This window comes from Pseudophryne corroboree, chromosome 11 (genome assembly GCF_028390025.1).
Source record: "Pseudophryne corroboree isolate aPseCor3 chromosome 11, aPseCor3.hap2, whole genome shotgun sequence".
NCBI classification, from domain to species: domain Eukaryota; kingdom Metazoa; phylum Chordata; class Amphibia; order Anura; family Myobatrachidae; genus Pseudophryne; species Pseudophryne corroboree.
In genome coordinates, this window is record NC_086454.1 from 46,052,680 (window position 1) to 46,078,045 (window position 25,366).

A 25,366-nucleotide genomic window follows, 5' to 3' on the forward strand; every position below is an offset into this window, starting at 1 on the left:
AGTATCTTGCCCAGGGCCCTGCTGTGTCTTGCTCTGGCCCTGCATCCCGTCACATAAAGCCATGTCATTTTTATCTGAATATTGAGTTTTTCACATACAGTATGTAAAACGTCTTGCACCAGTCCTGGGTCACACATCACACATTTTACAAATTACTATTTTAGCTTTGGAAACTCAAATACAGAACAGAAATCCCAAAGACGGAGTTGCATCACATAAGACTTATCGTTCCTCTACATTGCAGACACAGGGGTGTATTCAATAATTGTCGGCAGCTTCCGACAGGTTTAGGTCGGAAGCGGTTCCGACCTATTCAATGCCGGCAGCTTTTTTCCGACAAGTCGGGAATTCCCGACTTGTCGGAAACCACGTGGATTGTTGGAATCCACGTTGGCTGTCGGAAGCGGCCAAACCCGACAGGTTTTAGCTCCGTTTAAAACAATGTCAATCCGACTTTAAAGAAAGTCGGATTGCCATTGTCGGGAACGGACCAAACCTGTCGGGTTTGGCCCGGCATTGAATACTGAATGTAATGAATATAGCCCACAGTGGTGCTTATTAGATGCATTTATAACAGGAAGGGTACCACCATATACAAATGAAGGGTACCACCATATACAAATGAAGGGTACCACCAAATACAAAACATGAAATGAACTAACTGGTACATGTCTATTCTAATCACATTTTTGAGCTAGACAACTTGGATCCTCAAAGAATTCCTTTCTAGTACTATAAAAGCCTATCTCTTAACAACCTGAAAGTGTTCTATCGCTGTTAACTGGTAAACACGGGCATCACTTAGAGCAGGGGTGGGGAACCTCAGGCCCGTGGGCCGTATAAGGCCCGCAAAGCCACTTGATCCGGCCCGGCCAGGCTCACCTAACTGAGGGAGATGCCGGGCACCCGCTGAGATTTTGTTACCAGCGGGCGCCTGGCTCCTTCTCCTCGGCAGCAGCCGGAGGCAATGCTCACTCTTGAGCTCCGGCTCAGGCAGTACATGTGCAGCTGTGCGGCACTATGGGAGAGACGTCATGATGTCTCTCCCATAGTTCCGAGGAGCGGGCGGCCAGGTGGAGGGCGGTGGTCCGGAAGCAGGAGCTGGGCTGGTAAGTATTGTGTGTTTATTTTTTTTATATGTGTGTGTAAGCGGCACTACTAGGGGGCATAACCTACAGGGGGGATATTTAATATTGCATAATAGCTGACTTGGGGCATATCTAATGGGGCATAAACAGTGACTGGGGGCGCATCTAATGGGGGATAAAAAAGTGATTGGGGGCATATCTAATGGGGTATAAGAAGTGACTGGGGGCATATCTACTGGGGCATAACAAGTGACTGGGGGCATATCTACTGGGGAATAACAAGTGACTGGGGGCAGATCTACTGGGGGCAGGCTAATTTTTAAGTTGATAATTTTTGAAGGATTTTATAAATATCCAAATGGCCCTTGGTAGAAAAATGGTTCCCCACCACTGACTTAGAGTAAGATAACTGTCGAGAGTCACCCCATCACAGGGGCATCTCCTGGTGCTATACAGCCGAGAGGGTGCAACCAAACCTCAACTGCAGCCACACACAGAGATACCTGCACCTGCAGTCTCTCTTATTGAAAATAAAAAATAAAAACCTCTAAGGTAAGTGGGTGCGAGGATTCTTCCCAAAATCAAAGGAAATGTTAAAATAAAAATTGGAATCTACTTACATTGAAAGAAATGTATTTGCAAATAATAAAAATCATAGGTAATGTACCTAGTGATCATTCTAGCACCCTGCACCTGTGACAACCCAAGCAGTTCCTCTTTCCAGCCTTTCCAGTGCAGAGATACAGACCAGAGTGTGCTAGAAGCAACAAAGCAGAAAGCGATATCCCTTGCAGGAAAGAGGAACTGCGCGGGATGTGACAGGCGCAGGGTGCTAGAATGAACAATAGGAACTATTATTCTATATATATTTAACGTACAGATGTGTCCACATACGTCTAGCCTCCCTGCACCTGCAACTGGCCTGCTAGTCATGCGATGACTTGGTAGTGCTGAGTGACTTTTCGTGCAACTTTTTCCATTAAAATGTGTCTTATTCGCAAACCAATGTGAACAGGACACACGGGCAGCTTTTGCTGATTAAAATAATATGCAACATGTCTATATTGTGTGTGTGACCGCGGCTGTATCTGCATACGAAATGCTACGCTGCAGTGTTTTTCTAGAAAACACTATAACGTAGCATTTTGTATGTAGACGATACAGCCACAAACGCACAGAGAGAAAAAAAGGACGCCCAATGCTAACGGAGTCGCACGGGACCTGTCAGCGCACTCAAACCAGGCATCTCCCAGGCGTAATGGTGAAAAATGTTTGAGGACACATCTGTAGAACTGGAATAAGTGTCAATTTCATCAGCAGCTATCTGTGAATACCAAATAGTTGTCGTGGTTCCTCTGCCTCTAACATCCCGCTGTTTTACACCTCATCTTAGTTAACACCAATAACAACCCTTGGCAGAGTAGATTCTGCTGCAATTAACCACAAAAGGCTTTTCATTCAATGCACATATATGCCCCACAATTTCTGACTACAGCATAGTGTAGTCGTTATACACCATCATACCTGAGCCGCACCAGCTAAGCCAGGAACACTGGCAGGTGGCGTAAAACTTCCTGCAGGGACACGGTCGTCTTCCTCCTTTGCCCCAGGGACAACACTGCCATCTATGCCCAGCTGAGAGTAGTCTGATCTTCCCCAGGAACACACCTGACCGGACTCTGCAAATAAACATATCACACAGTTACCACTAATTCTGAAAACTCCTTTTATATTTCACTAAAACAAGTTTCTAAAATAACAATAACGGATGCTATTTATCTGCCTTCAGGCTGCGCGTTCTCTAGCGCTGTTCTAAGGCCTGCCTATGCAGGCGCCATTGCTTGCGGGCCCCCTCCTCTCTGTCAGTGGCTGAAGCACTATAGGCATGCGCAGGTCTCCGGGAAAATGGCGCCCGCACCTCATTCCTAGGGATATATTCACTGCACATGCACGAATCACTTATGGTTTATGTCACCAGCACCAGCCCCCGCTGGACTGCAGAGGGTTAAGTATAATTATATGGGTTCAGGGTCAGCGGGGTGAGCCACCTGGACCCAGGGGCCCTTGTGCACCGCACACTCTGCACCCAGTATAGATACGTTAATGCGCCCCACCTCTGTCCGCATGCCATGATCAAGTAAAGAAGTCGGCTTACAGCCCAGGATACTCCCACGATCTGGTAGAGTTCCGTACAGTTGCAAGGTCCCCGCCTAGAAAAGCCAATTTTATGCAAAGGCCCAGATGTATCAAACATTGGAGAGAGAAAAGTACCAGCCAATCAGCTCCTGTCATTTTTTAAACACAGCCTATAACATGGCAGTAAAGGAGCTAATTGGTTGGTACTTTATTTCTCTCCAGGCGTTGATAAATCTCCCGTCATAAGCGATCTGGCTAAAATCTGACTCAGAATCGGATTGAGATATGCAAAAATTAGCAAATTTGCTTCGGGAAATGTGCAGACAAAACTCAATATTTGCGTCAGGGTAACGAGCTGCGTCCAACTCAGACCAGGGCCCAATATATCTATATAATCAGCAGTGGGCAGGATAAGCTTGGCCTGAGTGAGGAAGCTTTGTACAAATAGTCTTCTTCTTACCAGTCTGTGCAACCAAGTGGCTCCATCCACTCCATACTGCCCGTATCGGTTCCCCATGGAACATGGCACGTTCTATTCTATGAGGCTGAAGGACGAAACATTCGGGGTGCAGGAGCTGCCCGTGTTTATTGCTGCCCCAGACACACAGCTCCCCTGCAGCTGCAGAGAGTACAGATAAGACAGAGATGAGCTTGTGAAGTCCACTGATCAGGGACACAATCACCAATAATCATCTGTTAGTGAGGAAAGGGGCGGAGTGATACAGTCAGGGGGGATTGGGATCGAAAACCAGCCCGGAAAATTTATGGAAGCAGCCCTAATAGGAGTGGGGTCTGTTGAGGGGTTGGAGTCTGTCAAGCGGGTGGGATTACTGCTCAGAAGGCCTGACTATATGAATGCATGGAAAGTGCGCACCATAGGCACGCAACAAAATTTTAGAGGAGTGGCTTCATGGGGAAGGGGCGTGGCCACATAATAGTGCCAATTTACATTACACCACACAGTAGTGCCGCTTATACACACTGCACCATGTAGAACCTCCTATACACACTGCGCCAGGTAGAACCTCCTATACACACTGCGCCAGGTAGAACATGTTATACACACTGCGCCAGGTAGAACATGTTATACATATTGCGCCAGGTAGAACATGTTATACATATTGCGCTAGATAGAGCACGTTCTACATTTTGTGCCAGGTAGAGCACGGTATACACTTTGCGCCAGGCAGAGCACATTACACACATTGCACCAGGTAAAGCACATTATACACTTTGCGCCAGGCAGAGCACATTATACACATTGCACCAGGTAAAGAACATTTTAACACATTGCACCAGATAGAGCACGTTATACACTTTAAGCCAGGTAAAGCACATTATACACATTGCACCAGGTAAAGCACATTATACATATTGCACCAGGCAGAGCACGTTATACACATTGCACCAGGTAAAGCACGTTATACATATTGCACCAGGTAAAGCACATTATACACACTGCACCAGGTAAAGCACATTATACACATTGCACAAGGTAAAGCACATTATACACATTGCACCAGGTAAAGCACATTATACACATTGCACCAGGTAAAGCACATTATACATATTGCACCAGGTAAAGCACATTATACACATTGCACCAGGTAAAGCACATTATACATATTGCACCAGGTAAAGCACATTATACACATTGCACCAGGTAGAGCACGTTATACACTTATACATAACGTGAGCCCTCTCGTTTTTAAATGGCTTCCACTGTTTGAGCACAAAGGGGTCAGTGCCACCCTACACACACACACACACATACAGGTCACCTACACACAAACACAGGATGGTCAGTGACAGCCTACACACACACACACACACACACACACACACACACACACACACACACACACACACACAGGTCACCCACACACAAACATAGGGGTCAGTGCCACCCTACACACACACACACACAGGTCACCTACACACAAACATAGGGGTCTGTGCCACCCTTCACACATACACACACAGGTCACCTACACACATACACAGAGGTCAGTGACAGCTCCCCTCCCCCTCACTGATCAGTGACAGCCCACAAAAACACCAGACAGGACAGTACTAGCAGCCTACACACAGTGCCAGCCTATGGAGCTGCTGAGCTTACCTTGGGACCGGCCACTCCCGAAGCCTAACCCTAACCATCCCTTCCCGCAGCCTAACCCTAACCATCCCTTCCCGCAGCCTAACCCTAGCCATCCCTTCCCGCAGCCTAACCCTAACCATCCCTTCCCGCAGCCTAACCCTAACCATTCCTTCCCGCAGCCTAACCCTAACCATCCCTTCCCTCAGCCTAACCCTAACCATCCCTTCCCTCAGCCTAACCCTAACCATCCTCACCCGCAGCCTAACCCTAACCATCCCTTCCCACAGCCTAACCCTAACCATCCTCTCCCGCAGCCTAACCCTAACCATCCCTTCCCGCAGCCTAACCCTAACCATCCCTTCCCGCAGCCTAACCCTAACCATCCCTTCCCGCAGCCTAACCCTAACCATTCCTTCCCGCAGCCTAACCCTAACCATCCCTTCCCTCAGCCTAACCCTAACCATCCCTTCCCTCAGCCTAACCCTAACCATCCTCTCCCGCAGCCTAACCCTAACCATCCCTTCCCTCAGCCTAACCCTAACCATCCCTTCCCTCAGCCTAACCCTAACCATCCTCTCCCGCAGCCTAACCCTAACCATCCTCTCCCGCAGCCTAACCCTAACCATCCCTTCCCTCAGCCTAACCCTAACCATCCCTTCCCTCAGCCTAACCCTAACCATCCTCTCCCGCAGCCTAACCCTAACCATCCCTTCCCACAGCCTAACCCTAACCATCCTCTCCCGCAGCCTAACCCTAACTGTCCCCTCCTGCAGCCTAATCCTAACCCACCCCTCCCGCAGCCTAATCCTAACCCACCCCTCCCACTGCCAGGGCCAGATTAACAATGGGGCGGATGGAGCTCCAGCTCCAGGCCTCCACATACAAATAGGCCCATCATCATGGCAGCATGATGATCACTAGCCACCAGTTGGCCACAAGGTTGGTTATAAATAATATTTATTAAGATTGCATTTCTATTTTTCTTACAAATTTATATATTTTTTTTTATATTTTTACATATTTAGAGACACATTGGAACTGATAGTGTAGGGCCCACATGGCTCTGGCCACACCTACACAGCACTAATCACACCTCCCCCATTTCTCACAATAGGCCCTTGAATATTTTCAGCTCCAGGCCCATGTGGCCCTTAATCCGGCCCTGCCTGCAGCCTAATCCTAACCGTTCCCTCCTGCAGCCTAATCCTAACCCACCCCTCCTGCAGCCTAATCCTAACCCACCCCTCCTGCAGCCTAATCCTAACCCACCCCTTCTGCAGTCTGAGCCTAACTGTCCCCTCCTGCAGCCTATTCCTAACCCGCCCCTCCTGCAGCCTAATCCTAACCCACCCCTCCCGCAGCCTAATCCTAACCCCCCCTAGTGCAGCCTAATCCTAACCCACCCCTCCTGCAGCCTAATCCTAACTCACCCCTCCCGCAGCCTAATCCTAACCCACCCCTCCCGCAGCCTAATCCTAACCCACCCCTCCCGCAGCCTAATCCTAACCCACCCCTCCTGCAGCCTAATCCTAACACACCCCTCCTGCAGCCTAATCCTAACACACCCCTCCTGCAGCCTAACCCTAACCCACCCCTCCTGCAGCCTAATCCTAACCCACCCCTCCTGCAGCCTAATCCTAACCCACCCCTCCTGCAGCCTAATCCTAACCCACCCCTCCTGCAGCCTAATCCTAACTCACCCCTCCTGCAACCTAATCCTAACCCACCCCTCCTGCAGCCTAATCCTAACCCACCCCTCCTGCAGCCTAATCCTAACCCACCCCTCCTGCAGCCTAATCCTAACCCACCCCTCCTGCAGCCTAATCCTAACCCACCCCTCCTGCAGCCTAATCCTAGCACACCCCTCCCGCAGCCTTATCCTAACTCACCCCTCCTGCAGCCTAATCCTAACCCACCCCTCCTGCAGCCTAATCCTAACCCACCCCTCCTGCAGCCTAATCCTAACTCACCCCTCCTGCAGCCTAATCCTAACTCACCCCTCCTGCAGCCTAATCCTAACACACCCCTCCTGCAGTCTAATCCTAACTCACCCCTCCTGCAGCCTAATCCTAACTCACCCCTCCTGCAGCCTAATCCTAACACACCCCTCCCGCAGCCTAATCCTAACTCACCCCTCCTGCAGCCAAATCCTAACCCACCCCTCCTGCAGCCTAATCCTAACCCTCCCTAGTGCCTAAGCCTAAAACCCCTATACTTACCGCCAGGATTCGTTGGGATTTTGAGCGTTAGGATTTCTCTGCCGGGATTCTGAGCACTGGGATATTGACTACATCCCCTGGATACATGGAAACATTTCCTCTGCAGATCTATATTGCCTTTCCTGATCAGCTGGGTGGAAGCCTTCCTGAGGTTTTGCCAGACTTTTTTTTAAAACAGCAATGTTATAAAAGGCAAAACATCCTGGTTTATAGCCAGTCTAGAAACGTCCTGAAAATCAGCTGCTAGGTGTCATGTATCAAGTACCAGATAGTTAGAAGCTGATTAGTTACTAGGGGTAACTTCTCCAACTGTACATTTTGGAAGGTCTGACACATCTGCCCATCAGTAAAGTTACAGAGAGGGATGCTTAATGTCATTAATAAAAGTGATATTTGATTCCCATAACAGGTCAAGACAACATACCATACACTTACCTGACAAAGCCACGGAGTGGTACGATCCTGCTGTCACCTGTACTGCTTTCACATCTTCCAAACCTATGAAAGAAACACTAGTTGTCATATATACAGCCTGTATAATTACTGAGTGGCTATAGAGGCATCAAAAAACTGGGGGACATGTAAAACCTACAGTAATCCCTCACCCACTGATATCATATTTACAGTAAGTGTACCTGACAGGTAGAGAATGTGGAATGCTCAGCACTCTAATGTATGACTCTCTCCTACAACTCAGACACACGCTATTCTCAGTGCAGGAAAACACTGTACGTAGCATTCCGTGTGCAGATACAAGCGCGCTCGCATACAGAATATAGGCATGGCACGTATCATTTTAATCAGCAAGTCCTTTTCTCGTAGTCCGTAGAGGATGCTGGGGTCCATATAGTACCATGGGGTATAGATGGGTCCTTTGGGAGCCACTGGCACTTTAAGAGTTTAATAGTGTGGGCTGGCCCCTCCCTCTATGCCCCACCTACCATACTCAGTCAAGAAACTGTGCCCGAGGAGACGGACATACTTAGAGAGAAGGAAATACACAGATAGTGGTGAGATTCACAGCAGCTCACACATAACAAAAAGAAAAACCAAGCTAACCAACTTGGAACAATTCAGCAACGGCTGAAATAACAATACTGAACCAAGTAACAATGCAGGAATACGACGCACTGGGCGAGTGCCCAGCATCCTCTACGGACTACGAGAAAAGGATTTACCGGTAGGTAAATAAAATCCTATTTTCTCTTATGCCCTAGGGCACAGGTTCTCAAACTCGGTCCTCAGGACCCCACACAGTGCATGTTTTGCAGGTCTCTTCACAGAATTACAAGTGAAATAATTAGCTCCACCTGTGGACCTTTTAAAATGTGTGAGTGAGTAATTAATACACCTGTGCACTTGCTAGGTTACCTGCAAAACATGCACTGTGTGGGGTCCTGAGGACCGAGTTTGAGAACCACTGCCCTAGGGGATGCTGGGGTCCATTTAGTACCATGGGGATGTACCAAAGCTCCCAGTACGGGAGGGAGAGTGCTGAGGTTCCTGCAGAACAGATTGACTAAACTTTAGATCCTCAGATGCCAAAGTATCAAACTTGTAGAACTTAGCAAACGTATTTGACCCAGACCAAGTAGCTGCTCGGCAAAGCTTTAAAGCCGAGACACCCCGGGCAGCCACCCAGGAAGAACCCACTTTACAAGTAGAGTGGGCCTTAACAGATTTTGGACACGGCAAGCCTGCCATAGAATAAGCATGCTGGATAGTAAACCTGATCCAGCAAGAAATCGTCTGCTTAGAAGCAGGACACCCAACCTTGTTGAGATCATAAAGGACAAATAAAGCGTCCGACTTCCTGTGACGAGCAGTCCTCTTCACATACATTTTCAAAGCCCTCACAACATCCAAGGAATTTGAGGTAATTGAGGAGTTAGTGGCCACTGGCACCACAATTGGTTGGTTGATATGAAAAGCTGACACAACCTTTGGAAGAAATTTCTGACGCGTTCTGAGCTCAGCTCTAGCTTCATGGAAAATCAAGTAGGGGCTCATGCATGACAATGCCCCCAATTCCGATACACGTCTAGCAGATGCTAATGCCAACAGTGTGACCGCCTTCCAAGTAAGAAACTTGACATCCACCTCCTGCAAAGGTTCAAACCAATCCGACTGCATGAACTGCAGCACCACATTAAGATCCCAAGGTGCCATAGGAGGTACAACGGGTGGTTGGATGTGCAGAACCCCTTTCAAGAATGGAGGGCAGCCAATTGTCTCTGGAAGAAAATGGACAAGGCCGAAATCTGGACCTTTATGGAGCCCAAGCGTAGGCCCACATCCACACCTGCTTGCAGAAAGAGGAGAAACCGTCCCAGTTGAAACTCCACCGTTGGAAACTTCTTGGATTCACACCAAGACACATACTTATTCCAAATCCGATGGTAATGTATAGATGTAACTCCCTTCCTAGCTTGTATCAGGGTAGGAATTACTTTTTTCGGAATGTCCTTCCGAGCTAAGATCTGGCGTTCAACCTCCATGCCATCAAACGTAGCCGCGGTAAGCCTTGATAGGCGGACGGCCCCTGTTGCAGAAGGTCCTTGCGAAGAGGAAGAGGCCTCGGATCTTCCAGCAGTAATTCCAGAAGATCCGCGTGCCAAGCCCTCCTTGGCCAGTCCGGAGCAATGAGGATCGCCTGAACTCTTGTTCTTTTTGTTAGTTTGAGAATCCTTGGGATGAGTGGAAGTGGAGGGAACACGTACACTGACTGAAACACCCACGGAGTTACCAGTGTATCCACCGCCACTGCCTGTGGGTCTCTCGACCTGGAACAGTACCTCCAAAGCTTCTTGTTGAGGCAAGAGGCCATCATGTCTACCTGAGGTACACCCCATCGGCTTGTCACCTCTGCGAACACCTCCGTGTGGAGGCCGCATTCTGCAGGATGGAGATCGTGTCTGCTGAAGATGTCCGCTTCCCAGTTGTCCACTCCCAGAATGAAGATTGCTGACAGCGCCACCTCATGTCTTTCTGTCCAGAGGATGATTCTTGTTACCTCTGACACTGCAGCCCTGCTCTTCGTTCCGTCCTGTCTGTTTATGTAGGACACCGCTGTGACGTTGTTCGACTGAACCTGAATGGCTTGATCTTAGTTTCAGAACATTTATTGGAAGGAGAGATTCCTGACTGGACCACCTTCCTTGGAAGTTTTCCCCTTGGATGACCGCTCCCCAACCACTGAGACTTATATCCATGGTTAGAAGGATCCAATTCTGAATCCCGAACCTGCGGCACTCTAGTAGGTGAGAAGTTTGCAGCCACCAGAGGAGTGAAATTCTGGCTTTCGGCGACAGAAGAATCTGCTGGTGCATGTGAAGTTGCCACCCTGACCATCTGTCGAGAAGATCCAGTTGGAATGACCTCACATGGAATCTTCCGTACTGAAGAGCCTTGTAGGAGGCTACCATCTTCCCCAGAAGGCGAATGCACTGATGAACAGATATCTGGGCTGGCTTCAGGACATCTCGTACCATTGATTGGATCACCAACGCTTTCTCTACTGGTAGAAACACCCTCTCACTTCCGTGTCGAGTATCATCCCAAGAAAAGGCAATCTCCATGTCGGTTCCAAATCTGACTTTGGAAGGTTTAGGATCCACCCATGATCCTGAAGTAGTTGAGTTGAGAGAGCAATACTCTGGAACAACTTCTTCCTGGACAATGCTTTTATCAGCAGATCGTCCAGATATGGAATTATGTTCACGCCTTGCCTGCGAAGGAGTAGCATCATCTCTGCCACGACCTTGGTGAACACCCTCGGTGCTGCGGTGAGGCCAAATAGTAGTGCCTGGAACTGATAGTGATAATCCAGTAACACAAATCGGAGATAAGCCTGGTGAGGCGGCCAGATCGGAATGTGAAGGTATGCATCCTTGTTATCCAGGGATACCAGGAATTCCCCCTCTTCCAGACCTGAGATCACCGCTCTCAGAGACTCCAGTAAGCCTGACTTGAAGAATCTGTGAGGTGGGAGTTCCTGAAACTCCAGTCTGTAGCCCAGGGCAACAATATCTGTCACCCAGGGGTCCAGGCATGATGTCGCCCAGCTGTGAAATTTTTTCGCCTCACTCCCACCTGCCCGATCCCCAGGCTGAGAGGTCCACCGTCATGCTGAAGATTTTGAGGAAGCGGAACATGGTTTCTGTTCCTGAGAACCTGTTGGTGCAGGTTTTTTGGATTTTCCCTAACCACCCCGGAAGAAGGTGGACGGGGATTTGGATTTTTAAAATTTTACAGTCCGAAAGGACTACAGTGTAGACGTAGGATAAGATTTCCTAGTCGGCGGTGTTGCTGAGGGGAGAAAAGTTGACTTACCCACAGTTGCCGTGGAGATCCACGCATCCCCAAACAGAGCCTGACCTGTGAAAGGTAGGTTCTCCACACTTTTCTTGGATTCTGCATCCACAGTCCATTGGCATAGCCAGAGTCCTCTGCGCGCCGACACCATAATGGCCGTAGCCCTCGCATTCAGCATACCAAAGTCCTTCATGGCCTCCACCATGAACCCAGCAGAATCCTGTATGTGACGTAAAAACAATTCAATGTCACATCTATCCATAGTATCTAAGTCCTCTAGTAATGTGCCGGACCACTTTAATATGGCCTTAGAAAACCACGCACAAGCAATCATGGGCTTTAACGCCACGCCTGTAGCAGTGTAAAGAGATTTGAGCGTATTCTCATTCTTGCGGTCAGCTGGCTCTTTTAAGGCAGATGAACCAGGGACAAGTAAAACCACCTTTTTAGACAACCTAGATACAGAAGCGTCTATATGGGCGGGTTTTCCCACTTCTTTCTATCCTCCTCAGGGGAATGGGAAAGCAATGAGAATTCTTTTAGGGATCTGGATTTTTTTCTCTGGGTTTTCCCAGGATTTTTCAAATAAAGAATTTAACTCCTTAGAAGCAGGGAAGGTGAGCGAGGATTTCTTATTATCCGTAAAAGAAGATTCCTCTACTTGTTCAGGAACCTTCTCAGAAATATGTAAAACATCCCTAATGGATTCAATCATTAGCCGCACACCCTTACCAAGGGATGCATCACCCCCTGCATATCCCCATCACCTTCCCCTGTATCAGAGTCGGTGTCAGTATCTGGGCAAGTGTACGCTTCTTTGAGTAAGTAGGTGGGTTAGTAGAGGAAGTAGCGGGAGCTGAATGCTGCAACCCCTCTACAGATCTTCTCAAAAACTGCGTCTCTTTGTCATTATGGGACATCCTTGATGAAATCTGGGATATCATTCCCCTTAAAGAATCCACCCATGGGGGTTCAGATTCAGAAGGCTGGGAAAGCACATTGCAGTCCTGAGTACATGGGAAAGACTTCTCAGGAGAAGATACACACTCTGCAACACAGGACACAAAGCCCTTAGACATGGTAATGTGGATATATACACTCACACACACATACAGGAAAATGTCAGACACAGATTCCCCCAGAGAGTCACAGTGTATAAGAAGCCAGCCTCACAGCGCCTCTGAGGACAGTTATTATGATAAAATGCTTGGTGCTGACTATTCAACTTTAATAGGCTGAACAGTACTAAATACACTCCCCCCCCCCCCCCCCCCTGTCTACAACACCCAGGTACCGCAGTAACTGGAGTTAGGTGGGGTGCAGCGCTCCCTGTCAGCGTGTGTTCAGCGTTCTTGCAGGGAGAAAATGGCGCTGGTGAGTGCTGGATCCGCTCTGAGGAGAAGCCCCGCTCCCTGTAATGGCACGCGGCTTCCCGCACAATGATTATACTAATCTGAGGTCTCTGTGTGCTAACAGCGAGATTAGCCCCTGTTAGCTGTTTTACCAGTGTTAGGGTGATCTTTGCTGGCCCAGGAGACACCCCTCTGCAACGTCTACATATACAAGTTGCTGAGCCTGTATGGAGCGCAGCCTGCCAGAGCTGCGCTCACACCCTTGTGCTGCCATTCCTGCCGGCGACCCGCTAACCAGGCCACCGGTGCTGTACTCACCACTTTTCTTTCCTCTAGCTCTGTTAGGGGGTGGCGGCCGTGTTGCGGGAGTGAACGGTCGCCTCGTGGACTTGCGATCAGCACCCTCAGGAGCTCAGTGTCCTGTCAGCGGAGATAGAGAACCATTAACTTCTAGAGTTGGTTCCTACTCCCCCCCCTAAGTCCCACAAAGCAGGAAGGCTGTTGCCAGCAGCCTCCCCGTACCTAACACTCTTAGAAAAAAATAAAACTAGAAAAACTCCTAAGAGCTCCCCTCCACATTTTCTAAACTGAGTCTGGTAGGAGGGGCATAGAGGGAGGGGCCAGCCCACACTATTAAACTGTTAAAGTGCCAGTGGCTATCAAAAAACCCATCTATACCCCATGGTACTATATGGATCCCAGCATCCTCTAGGAAGTAAGAGAAAAGACACTTTTTGGGGGAAAAATGCACAAAAAGACATCGGCGTTAGTAAACAAACTCATGACTAGGTGCGCCTAGGGGTGTAGTCCAGGATCCCGGCAGCCAGCATACCGGCGCCGGAATCCTGACCGCCGGCATACCAACAGCTGGGCGAGCGCAAATGAGCCCCTTGCGGGCACGGCGGCGCACTACGCGCGCCACACTATTTATTCTCCCTCCAGGGGGGTCGTGGACCCCCAAGAGCGAGAATAGGTGTTGGTATGTCAGGTGTCGGGATTCCGGCGCCGGTATACTGAGCGCCGGGATCCCTACAGCCGGTATACTGAATACCACCCGCGACTAGGGTGGCCAATCCCGGGATCAGCAGGATCCCGGGATTTAGGCAAAAAATCGTCCAGGATTCAATACTGGGATTGGAAGCTCCAATCCTGAAGATTTCGGGATCAGGCGGTCCTTTGTTTTTTTAATGACGGGCAGCATAGAGCGTCCTCAGGAGGCTCAGACGCTGCCCAGCTCCCTCCTCCCCCTACGCAGCTTGACATGAAGTCAAAGGTCAAGTTGCGCAGCCAGCCGCAGCCACCGGACCTCACCAGCTCCCAGCTCCACCTGCGCAGTGTGACGTAAAGTCAGAGGTCACGCTGCGCAGCCAGCCGCACGGAACTAGAAACAGGGGAAGTTGGCCAGCCGCCCTCCCGGGTACCATGGGGGTAAATTACGTGTGTTGGGCGGGGAGCGGGGTGGCTGGGTACGACACTGGAAACAAACCAATACCAGGTACTGACCATTTTTCAATCCCGATACCTGGGATTGAAAAAACGGCCCAGGTTGGCCACCCTAGGTGCGACTAGGAGGGCTGTTTAACGTGACTGCGATGAGGGTGGACACATCTTTATAATGGTAGAGTATATCACATGGAATCACTCAGCAGTACTAGCTAGTGGCACATGATTTCATAGTTAAATGCACAGTAGACAGTAAGTCCAAGGACGAGCAGTCAGGGTAGGCAAGACTGTCATACTCCCTGTCAAACTGTACTGTATTTTACTGTATATAAAAACAATTAGAATAATACAAAGGAGTATAATCCTTTTTATAGGCCATAATTTCATTCATTTGAGGATGGTATACGCAAACACCACATGTATCAGTATATAATTGTATAGTGCAGTAGAGATACTTCATTTTGCGAATCCTCAATACTGAGGCCTCAAATGCAACTAAGAGCCAAATTGGCGATATTATTTATTAGGATAACTGTAATCGTGGTTTCTATACGCGTTAGATGTGGCCTTGTACCTTTATAATTTAATTCACATTTTGCATATTTCGCTGTGCCGTTTGTTTGGGGGTGGATTCATTTAATTTCTACCTTTTTAACGTATATTTATCAAATTGGAATTCTAATCCCACATAATAATAAGATTTTACTCACCGGTAAATCTATTTCTCGTAGTCCGTAGTGGATGCTGGGAACTCCGTAATAGACGGGCTCCGCAGGAGACTGGGCACTCTAAAAGAAAGATTAGGTACTATCTGGTGTGCACTGGCTCCTCCCTCTTTTCCCCTCCTCCAGACCTCAGTTAGGATACTGTGCCCGGAAGAGCTGACACAATAAAGAAGGATTTTGAATCCCGGGTAAGACTCATACAAGCCACACCAATCACACCGTATAACTCGTGATACTATACCCAGTTAACAGTATGAAATATAACTGAGCCTCTCAACAGATGGCTCAACAATAACCCTTTAGTTAAGCAATAACTATACACAAGTATTGTAGACAATCCGCACTTGGGATGGGCGCCCAGCATCCACTACGGACTACGAGAAATAGATTTACCGGTGAGTAAAATCTTATTTTCTCTGACGTCCTAGTGGATGCTGGGAACTCCGTAAGGACCATGGGGATTAAACCAAAGCTCCCAAACGGGCGGGAGAGTGCGGATGACTCTGCAGCACCGAATGAGAGAACTCAAGGTCCTCCTCAGCCAGGGTATCAAATTTGTAGAATTTAGCAAACGTGTTTGCCCCTGACCAAGTTGCAGCTCGGCAAAGTTGTAAAGCCGAGACCCCTCGGGCAGCCGCCCAAGATGAGCCCACTTTCCTTGTGGAATGGGCTTTTACTGATTTAGGATGCGGCAATCCAGCCGCAGAATGCGCCAGCTGAATTGTGCTACAAATCCAGCGAGCAATAGTCTGCTCAGAAGCAGGAGCACCTAGTTTGTTGGGTGCCTACAGGATAAAAAGCGAGTCAGTTTTCCTGACTCCAGCCGTCCTGGAAACATAATTTTCAAGGCCCTGACTATGTCCAGTAACTTGGAATCTTCCAAGCCCCTAGTAGCCGCAGGCACTACAATAGGTTGGTTCAAGTGAAAAGCTGATACCACCTTAGGGAGAAACTGGGGACGAGTCCTCAATTCTGCCCTATCCATATGGAAAATCAGATAAGGGCTTTTACATGACAAAGCCGCCAATTCTGACACACGCCTGGCCGAAGCCAAGGCCAATAACATGACCACTTTTTTCCACGTGAGATATTTCAGATCCACAGTTTTAAGTGGCTCAAACCAATGTGATTTCAGGAAACTCAACACCACGTTGAGATCCCAAGGTGCCAAAGGAGGCACAAAAGGGGCTGAATATGTAGCACTCCCTTTACAAATGTCTGAACTTCAGGCAGTGAAGCCAGTTCTTTCTGGAAGAAAATCGACAGAGCCGAAATCTGGACCTTAATGGAACCCAATTTTTAGGCCCATAGTCACTCCCGACTGTAGGAAGTGCAGAAAACGACCCAGCTGAAATTCCTCTGTAGGGGCCTTCCTGGCCTCACACCACGCAACATATTTTCGCCAAATACGGTGATAATGGTTTGCGGTTACTTCTTTCCTGGCTTTTATCAGCGTAGGAATGACTTCCTCCGGAATGCCTTTTTCCTTTAGGATACGGAATTCAACCGCCATGCCGTCAAACGCAGCCGCGGGAAGTCTTGGAACAGACAGGGCCCCTGCTGTAACAGATCCTGTCTGAGCAGTAGAGGCCATGGGTCCTCTGATATCATTTCTTGAAGTTCTGGGTACCAAGCTCTTCTTGGCCAATCCGGAACCACGAGTATCGTTCTTACTCCTCGCCTTCTTATTATTCTCAGTACCTTTGGTATGAGAGGCAGAGGAGGGAACACATAAACCGACTGGTACACCCACGGTGTCACTAGAGCGTCCACAGCTATCGCCTGAGGGTCCCTTGACCTGGCGCAATATCTCTTTAGCTTTTTGTTGAGGCGGGACGCCATCATGTCCACCTGTGGCCTTTCCCAACGGTTTACCAACAGTTTGAAGACTTCTGGATGAAGTCCCCACTCTCCCGGGTGTAGGACGTGTCTGCTGAGGAAGTCTGCTTCCCAGTTGTCCACTCCCGGAATGAACACTGCTGACAGTGCTAAGACATGATTTTCCGCCCATCGGAGAATCCTTGTGGCTTCTGCCACGCCATCCTGCTTCTTGTGCCGCCCTGTCGGTTTACATGGGCGACTGCCGTGATGTTGTCTGATTGGATCAGTACCGGCTGGTTTTGAACCAGCGGTCTTGCCTGACTTAGGGCATTGTAAATGGCCCTCAGTTCCAGAATATTTATGTGTAGGGACGACTCCTGACTTGACCAAAGTCCTTGGAAATTTTTTTTTTTTTTTTTCCCCTGTGTGACTGCCCCCCAGCCTCGAAGGCTGGCATCCGTGATCACCAGGACCCAGTCCTGTATGCCGAATCTGCGGCCCTCTAGAAGATGAGCACTCTGCAGCCACCACAGCAGAGACACCCTGGTCCTTGGAGACAGGGTTATCAGCCGATGCATCTGAAGATGCGATCCCGTCCAAGAGGTCCCACTGAAAAGTTCTTGCATGGAACCTGCCGAATGGAACTGCTTCGTAGGAAGCTACCATTTTTTCCAGGACTCGCGTGCAGTGATGCACAGACACCTGTTTTGGTTTCAGGAGGCCTCTGACTAGAGATGACAGCTCCTTGGCTTTCTCCTGCGGGAGAAACACTTTTTTCTGTTCTGTGTCCAGAACCATCCCCAGGAACAGTAGATGCGTCGTAGGAACCAGAATCCAGCCGTGCTGTTGTAGCACTTCCCGAGATAGTGCTACTCTGACAAACAACTGCTCCCTGGACCTCGCCTTTATAAGGAGATTGTCCAAGTACTGGATAATTCTTTCGGCCATTACCTTGGTAAATACCCTCGGTGCCGGGGACAGACCAACGGCAACGTCTGGAATTGGTAATGACAATTCTGTACCACAATTTTGAGGTACTCCTGGTGAGGAGGGTAAATAGGGACATGCAGGTAAGCATCCTTGATGTCCAGTGATACCCTGAAATTCTCCAGGCTTGCAATAATCGCCCTGAGCGATTCCATTTTGAACTTGAACCTTCGTATATAAGTGTTCAAGGATTTCAATTTTAGAATGGGTCTCACCGAACCGTCTGGTTTCGGTACCACAACATTTTTGGAATAGTAACCCCGGCCTTGTTGAAGGAGGGGTACCTTGATTTCACCTGCTGGAAGTACAGCTTGTGAATTGCCGCCAGTACTAACTCCGTATATCCGAGGGCAGCAGGCAAGGCTGATGTGAGGTAACGGCGAGGGGGAGTCGCCTCGAACTCCAGCTTGTATCCCTGTGATACTACTTGCAGAACCCAGTGATTCACCTGTGGGCAAGCCCACTGGTCCCTGAAGTTCCCGAGACGCGCCCCCACCGCACCTGTCTGTGGAGCCCCAGCGTCATGCTGTGGACTCAGAGGAAGCGGGGGAGGATTTTTGATCCTGGGAACTGGCTGTCTGTGCAGCTTTTTCCTTCTTCCCTTGTGCAGAAAGGAAGCGCCTTTGGCCCCCTTGCTTTTCTGAAGCCGAAAGGACTGTACCCGATAATACAGTGCTTTCTTAGGGTGTGAGGAAACCTGAGGTAGAAATTTTTCTTCCCAGCTGTTGCTGTGGATACAAGGTCCCAGAGACCATCCCCAAACAATTCCTCACCCTTATAAGGCATAATCTCCATGTGCCTTTTAAAGTCAACATCACCTGTCCACTGCCGGGTCTCTAATACCCTCCTGGCAGAATGGACCTTGCATTAATTCTGGACGCCAGCCGGCAAATATCCCTCTGTGCATCCCTCATATATAAGACTACGTCTTTAATATGCTCTATGTTAGCACCATATTCTCCCTGTCTAGGGTAATAATATTATCTGACAGGGTATCAGACCCTGCTGCAGCAGCACTATTCATGCTGAGGCAATTGCAGGTCTCAGTATAATACCTGAGTGTGTATATACAGACTTCAGGATAGCCTCCTGCTTTTTATCAGCAGGCTCCTTCAAAGTGGCCGTATCCTAAGACGGCAGTGCCACCTTTTATGACAAACGTGTGAGCGCCTTATCCACCCTAAGGGATATCTCCCAACGTGACCTATCCTCTGGCGGGAAAGGGTACGCCAGCAGTAATTTTTTTGAAATTACCAGTTTCTTATCGGGGGAACCCACGCTTCTTCACACACTTCATTCACTCATCTGATAGGGGAACAAAACACCGGCTGCTTTTTCTCCCCAAACATAAAACCCCTTTTATGTGGTACTTGGGTTAATGTCAGAAATGTGTAACACAATTTTTATTGCCGAGATCATGCAACGGATGTTCCTAGTGGATTGTGTATATGTCTCAACCTCGTCGACACTGGAGTCAGACTCCGTGTCGACATCTGTGTCTGCCATCTGAGGTAACGGGCGTTTTTTGAGCCCCTGATGGCCTTTGAGACGCCTGGGCAGGCGCGGGCTGAGAAGCCGGCTGTCCCACAGCTGTTACGTCATCCAGCCTTTTATGTAAGGAGTTGACACTGTCGGTTAATACCTTCCACCTATCCATCCACTCTGGTGTCGGCCCCACAGGGGGCGACATCCCATTTATCGGCATCTGCTCCGCCTCCACATAAGCCTCCTCATCCAACATGTCGACACAGCCGTACCGACACACCGCACACACACAGGGAATGCTCTGACCGAGGACAGGACCCCACACAGCCCTTTGGGGAGACAGAGAGAGAGTATGCCAGCACACACCAGAGCGCTATATAATGTAGGGATAAACACTATCACTGAGTGAATTTTCCCCAATAGCTGCTTGTATAAACAATATTGCGCCTAAATTTAGTGCCCCCCCTCTCTTTTTAACCCTTTGAGCCTGAAAACTACAGGGGAGAGCCTGAGGAGCTGTCTTCCAGCTACACTGTGAAGAGAAAATGGCGCCAGTGTGCCGAGGGAGATAGCTCCGCCCCTTTTTCGCAGACTTTTCTCTTGCTTTTTTATGGATTCTGGCAGGGGTATTTATCACATATATAGCCTCTGGGGCTATATATTGTGATTATTTTGCCAGCCAAGGTGTTTTTATTGCTGCTCAGGGCGCCCCCCCCCCCAGCGCCCTGCACCCTCAGTGACCGGAGTGTGAAGTGTGTATGAGGAGCAATGGCGCACAGCTGCAGTGCTGTGCGCTACCTTGGTGAAGACTGAAGTCTTCTGCCGCCGATTTTCCGGACCATCTTCATGCTTCTGGCTCTGTAAGGGGGACGGCGGCGCGGCTCCGGGAACGAACACCAAGGACGGGTCCTGCGGTCGATCCCTCTGGAGCTAATGGTGTCCAGTAGCCTAAGAAGCCCAAGCTAGCTGCAAGCAGGTAGGTTCGCTTCTTCTCCCCTTAGTCCCTCGTTGCAGTGAGCCTGTTGCCAGCAGGTCTCACTGTAAAATAAAAAACCTAACATATACTTTCTTTCTAGGAGCTCAGGAGAGCCCCTAGTGTGCATCCAGCTCGGCCGGGCACAGAAATCTAACTGAGGTCTGGAGGAGGGTCATAGTGGGAGGAGCCAGTGCACACCAGATAGTACCTAATCTTTCTTTTAGAGTGCCCAGTCTCCTGCGGAGCCCGTCTATTCCCCATGGTCCTTACGGAGTTCCCAGCATCCACTAGGACGTCAGAGAAATATTCTTTGTGTACCTAGAGTGCCCTCTTTCTGTTTGGAATCCTTCTGTCTCTCTAATTATGTACAAGGCCTAATTACCTTAATGCTGATGCACTGTCCAAAAGATGTTTGCAGCAACACCCTGAACCTCCTCCTCGTATTCCTGTCTTTCCATCTACTAAGGTTGTGGTGTCCTTTCTAAAGAAGTATCTACTCATATACAGACAGCCCAAAACCTAGCACCTGCAGCGCTGCCGTCTAACTTACTTTCTGTGGCCACAATGGATTAGCTGTCCTTCTTCAGGAAATTGAATGCTGACATATAATACCTACGCCATATCAGTTCCTAGAAGATCTGTTGGATAGTAGAATTGGAGGTTGACTGAGACAAGACCATCCAGAACGGTACATTGCGCCCACAGACATTGCAAGCTTTCTCTCTCACCACAAAGAGGTGCACAGTAAAACTTGCGATGTCGGCACAATCAGAAGTAGTTGATATGTGCGCTGTGAGGAGTTCTGGTGATGTCAAGCAGTACTTGCATGGAAGTGAATATCTCCCCATGTGTCCAAGTTATGTTCAGTATTTCCCTACACTCATTTTTCTCAGCAAGCTCAACACAAATTCACGCAAACCCTGAGAGAATTTTTCTTTCTAACCAATAGAGTACCAGATGTTACTTTCCCTCTATGTATAAACAACTCATACCTGGTACCGGATAAGGTTCCTCGGCTGTGTAGAAAGGATGAATGGATTTTCTGTGGCAGAATCTCTTTGCATGTGATGCCAGCCCAGAACCCCACTGCAAGGTCTGTCCGCTCTCTGCCGGGCAAACAAAACAAACCACTCATGAAGTGGACCTGAGTCCACAGGTTACAGTACACTGTGTAGGTAAAGCCCATATAAACTTGGTCAGCCATGGCTTTCTACAGTAACACAGCAACGCCTTTGATGGTCAATCATTTCATCACTGGTTAATGCAAAGGTCATTGCTCAGATATATTTATCTTGCCACTCTCTGCTGCATTTCACACAAGTAACCACTCACTTCACTTATACCACTTTCACACCGAAAAACCCAGGTCTAACCTGGGTTATTAAACATGGTTTCAAGATGACATAGGGGGTAATTCAGACCTGGTCGCACGCAGGCTTTTTTTTGCACTGCTGCGACCAGGTAATCGCCGCGCACAGGGGAGGGGGGATTTGCTGTGCAGGGCTGCAAACGCTTGTGCAGAGAGCTTCACAAGCAAAAAGATTGTGCAGTCTCTGCACAGCTCAGGACTTATTCACCCGCTGCGATGATCCTTCCTGGAGCTGACGTCGGGATCCCGAAACGGTCGGGCACGCCTGCGTTTTCCTCGACAGTCCCAGAAAACGGTGAGTTGACACCCCCGGACGGCCTCTTCCTGTCAATCTTCTTGCGTTCGCCACTGCGAACGCTTTCTTCGCTGTTTCCGTTGGCAGCCAGCGACGCACCTGCGCATTGCGGCCCCCAAGAATGCGCTGTTCAGACCCGATCGCACGGCTGCAAAAAACTGCAGCGAACGATCTGGTCTGAATGACCCCCCCCCCCCCCCCTAATCTCTAAGTGCAAGTGATCTAGATCTCTGTGTGTTTTTAGCATGACACGGGTAGGATGACCTCAGTCACACCGTTCACACTGCAGGCAGTGGCGGGTTTAACCCTGGTACCTACCAGCGTCTGATTCCCAGGTAACACAACCCGGGTAGACCCTTTCACACCAAGGCTGGACCCGGGTTGCTCTAGCAATAACCTGGGTTACAACTTTGGTGTGAAAGAGGTAATACAAAGACTCCCTTACTTTTCTGGGCACTGTCCTAAGCTGGTTCTCATCACATCACTCTGTCTGAGGGGGTCATTCAGAGTTGATCGCTAGCTGAAAATGTTCGCTGCGATGCGATTAAGTAAAAAAATGGCACTTCTGCGCATGCGGCGCAGTGCGCACGCGTGACGTACTTTCACAACGCCCGATGTATTTTTACACAAGGTCTAGCGAAGCTTTTCAGTCGCAATGGCCGCCGCAGAGTGATTGACAGGAAGAGGGCGTTTCTGGGTGTCAACTGACCGTTTTCAGGGAGTGTTCGAAAAAATGCAGGCGTGCCAGGAAAAACGCAGGCGTGGCTGGGCGAACGCAGGGCGTGTTCGTGACGTCAAAACTGGAACTGAACAGTCTGAAGTCATCGCAAGCGCTGAGTAGGTCTGAAGCTACTCAGAAACTGCACAATATTTTTTGGTGTAGCCGCTCTACGATGCAATCGTTCACACTTCTGCTAAGCTAAGATACACTCCCAGAGGGCGGCGGCCTAGCGTTTGCACGGCTGCTAAAAACTGCTAGCGAGCGATCAACTCGGAATGACCCCCTGAGTCCATTTCTCTGGATCCACCTCATCTCCACTTCCATTATCAGCTGGAGTACTGCAAAGCACGGTCCACTGCTCTTCTCAATCTATACTACTTCTTCTGGAAAACGTATAAGATCCTTCAGAATTCAGTATCATCTCTGGGTTGGGTATATGTGACTGGCGGTCAGGGGAACACCGGTCACAATTCAGACACCGGGATCCCGGCTGTGAGATTGCCGGCGAGAGGATTGCCGGCGAGAGGATTGCAACGAAGCCCCTTGCGGGCTCGGTGGCTCGCTGCGCTTCCCACAGGTTCTATACCCACTCTATGGGTGTCGTGGACACCCATGAGCGGGAATAGTCCCTGTTGGTTGGCATGCCGACTGGCGGGATTTTTATCGGGCAGGATGCAGTGGTCGGTATTGTGACTGGCGGTCTCCAGAATACACCCATATCTCATGGGATTCAGATGATAGGTCGACAGATGATAGGTCGACAGAATTAAATGGTTGACATGACAATGGTAGACACGTGTTTATTTTATTTTTCCATCATTTACCATCCACGTGGATTACGATTGGGAATAGTAACCTTGCCCGAAGCATGGCAAGCGAAGTAGTACACTAACTGGGGTAACGTGTTTTAACATAGAAAATAACACCCCAAAAAACAAACAAACAAAACAATTATGTCGACCAGAGTCATCCGATCTGTGGACCCTTCCCAAAAGTGTACCAGGTGAGACAGCCATCTAGATGCTCCACCTAGGTTACAATGGGCGGTAGAAGCAATAGAAAAGTGCCATACAAGAGACCCACAGAACCTTCCGTTCCATGTGGTTTTCATCCCACCCATGAACAACAGGGCCTGGGGGGCAATTCGTAAGGTCAAAATCATTATGGAGATCATCTTGTTTAGACTGGTATGTCCTATTATGGACACACCTGTCCAAGATGTGGGGGTGGCACCACGATGAAGCAATGCAACGTGAATCGCATCATCACACCCTCTGGTCTGCCCACATCACTGGGTTAGCGGGCAGCATGTAGGAGACTTAACTATTACATAAAAAGGATACAACAAAAGACATTAAAGTTCAATTAGTGTCGTTTTTTCGACCAGTTGAAAAAACTGCACTTTTTACCCATTTTTAGGTCGAGTTTACATTCGACCTATTCAATACCCATACCGATTTTTTTGACTGGTCGAAAAATTCGGCACTGACGAAAACCACATGGATCGGCAAATTTGCCGCTGATCCACATGTTTTGGTGAATTTGCAGGCATTTTCGCCCGTTTTTGGGTCCGTTTTCGTCCCATGCCAATTCGATAAAAAAATAAAATAGTGAAAAGGCATGGGCAAGGGATTCAAAAATTTGTGAAAACGCCTGCAATTGAATACCCAAGGTTGAATTAATGCTGTTTTTCGGCAAACCCAAAAAAACCGCACTAACTGTATACCCCCTATTGGGGGAGAGGTATAAAGCAGTATAAAGAATGGACAAATGGTAAGTTCAAGTTGCAATAGCAACCAATGAGCTTCTACCTACCACTTTATAGGATTTACTTGATAAATGTTACCTCAAAGCTGATTGGTTGGTATGGGCAGAATCTCCGCTCTTTGCACTGTTTGATAAATCGCCCCCATTAGTTGTGTTATGGACATTTGTTATGGCCTTTCTTCCTGCTCATCTGCTGAACTTTATTAAGTGGTTAAGATACACATATTCCAGACCCCTTCCTCACACTTCCAATATACAGTATACATAGAAACTGACCTGTAAGAGCCAGGGAATGCCTTAATCCAGCTGCGATGTCCACAACTTTCTCTTTCAAATTCTAAAAAATAAAAAGCCAAAATTTACAAAACTTTCCACGGACAACAGAAAAGTAAGAGCCTCAAACAAAAACACTAATCACAGCGTGTAAATACACATCCTCCCTGGTAATTTGCAAGATTGAAGATCAATTCCTGCAAAGCTATGACATAACCACTTAACTGGCATGGTCAGATTTCACGCAACTGCGCCGTCCCACCCTGTCCCCCCCGTTTTTGAAGAGGAGATCCGTTC

The 25,366-nt window shown here is 48.8% G+C and overlaps 1 protein-coding gene across 1 annotated transcript in view; it reads right to left on the reverse strand.

The window, feature by feature from the left end:
* The window catches only part of SERGEF (secretion regulating guanine nucleotide exchange factor), a 271,874-nt gene that overhangs the window by 173,209 nt on the left and 73,299 nt on the right, over positions 1-25,366 (reverse strand). The window contains exons 5-9 of the mRNA XM_063944109.1: positions 25,073-25,133; positions 21,637-21,750; positions 7,977-8,039; positions 3,685-3,843; positions 2,613-2,767 (exon numbers count right to left, since the gene is read on the reverse strand). Coding sequence (XP_063800179.1) covers positions 2,613-2,767; positions 3,685-3,843; positions 7,977-8,039; positions 21,637-21,750; positions 25,073-25,133 — 552 coding nt within the window. The remainder of the gene's footprint in view (positions 1-2,612; positions 2,768-3,684; positions 3,844-7,976; positions 8,040-21,636; positions 21,751-25,072; positions 25,134-25,366) is intronic.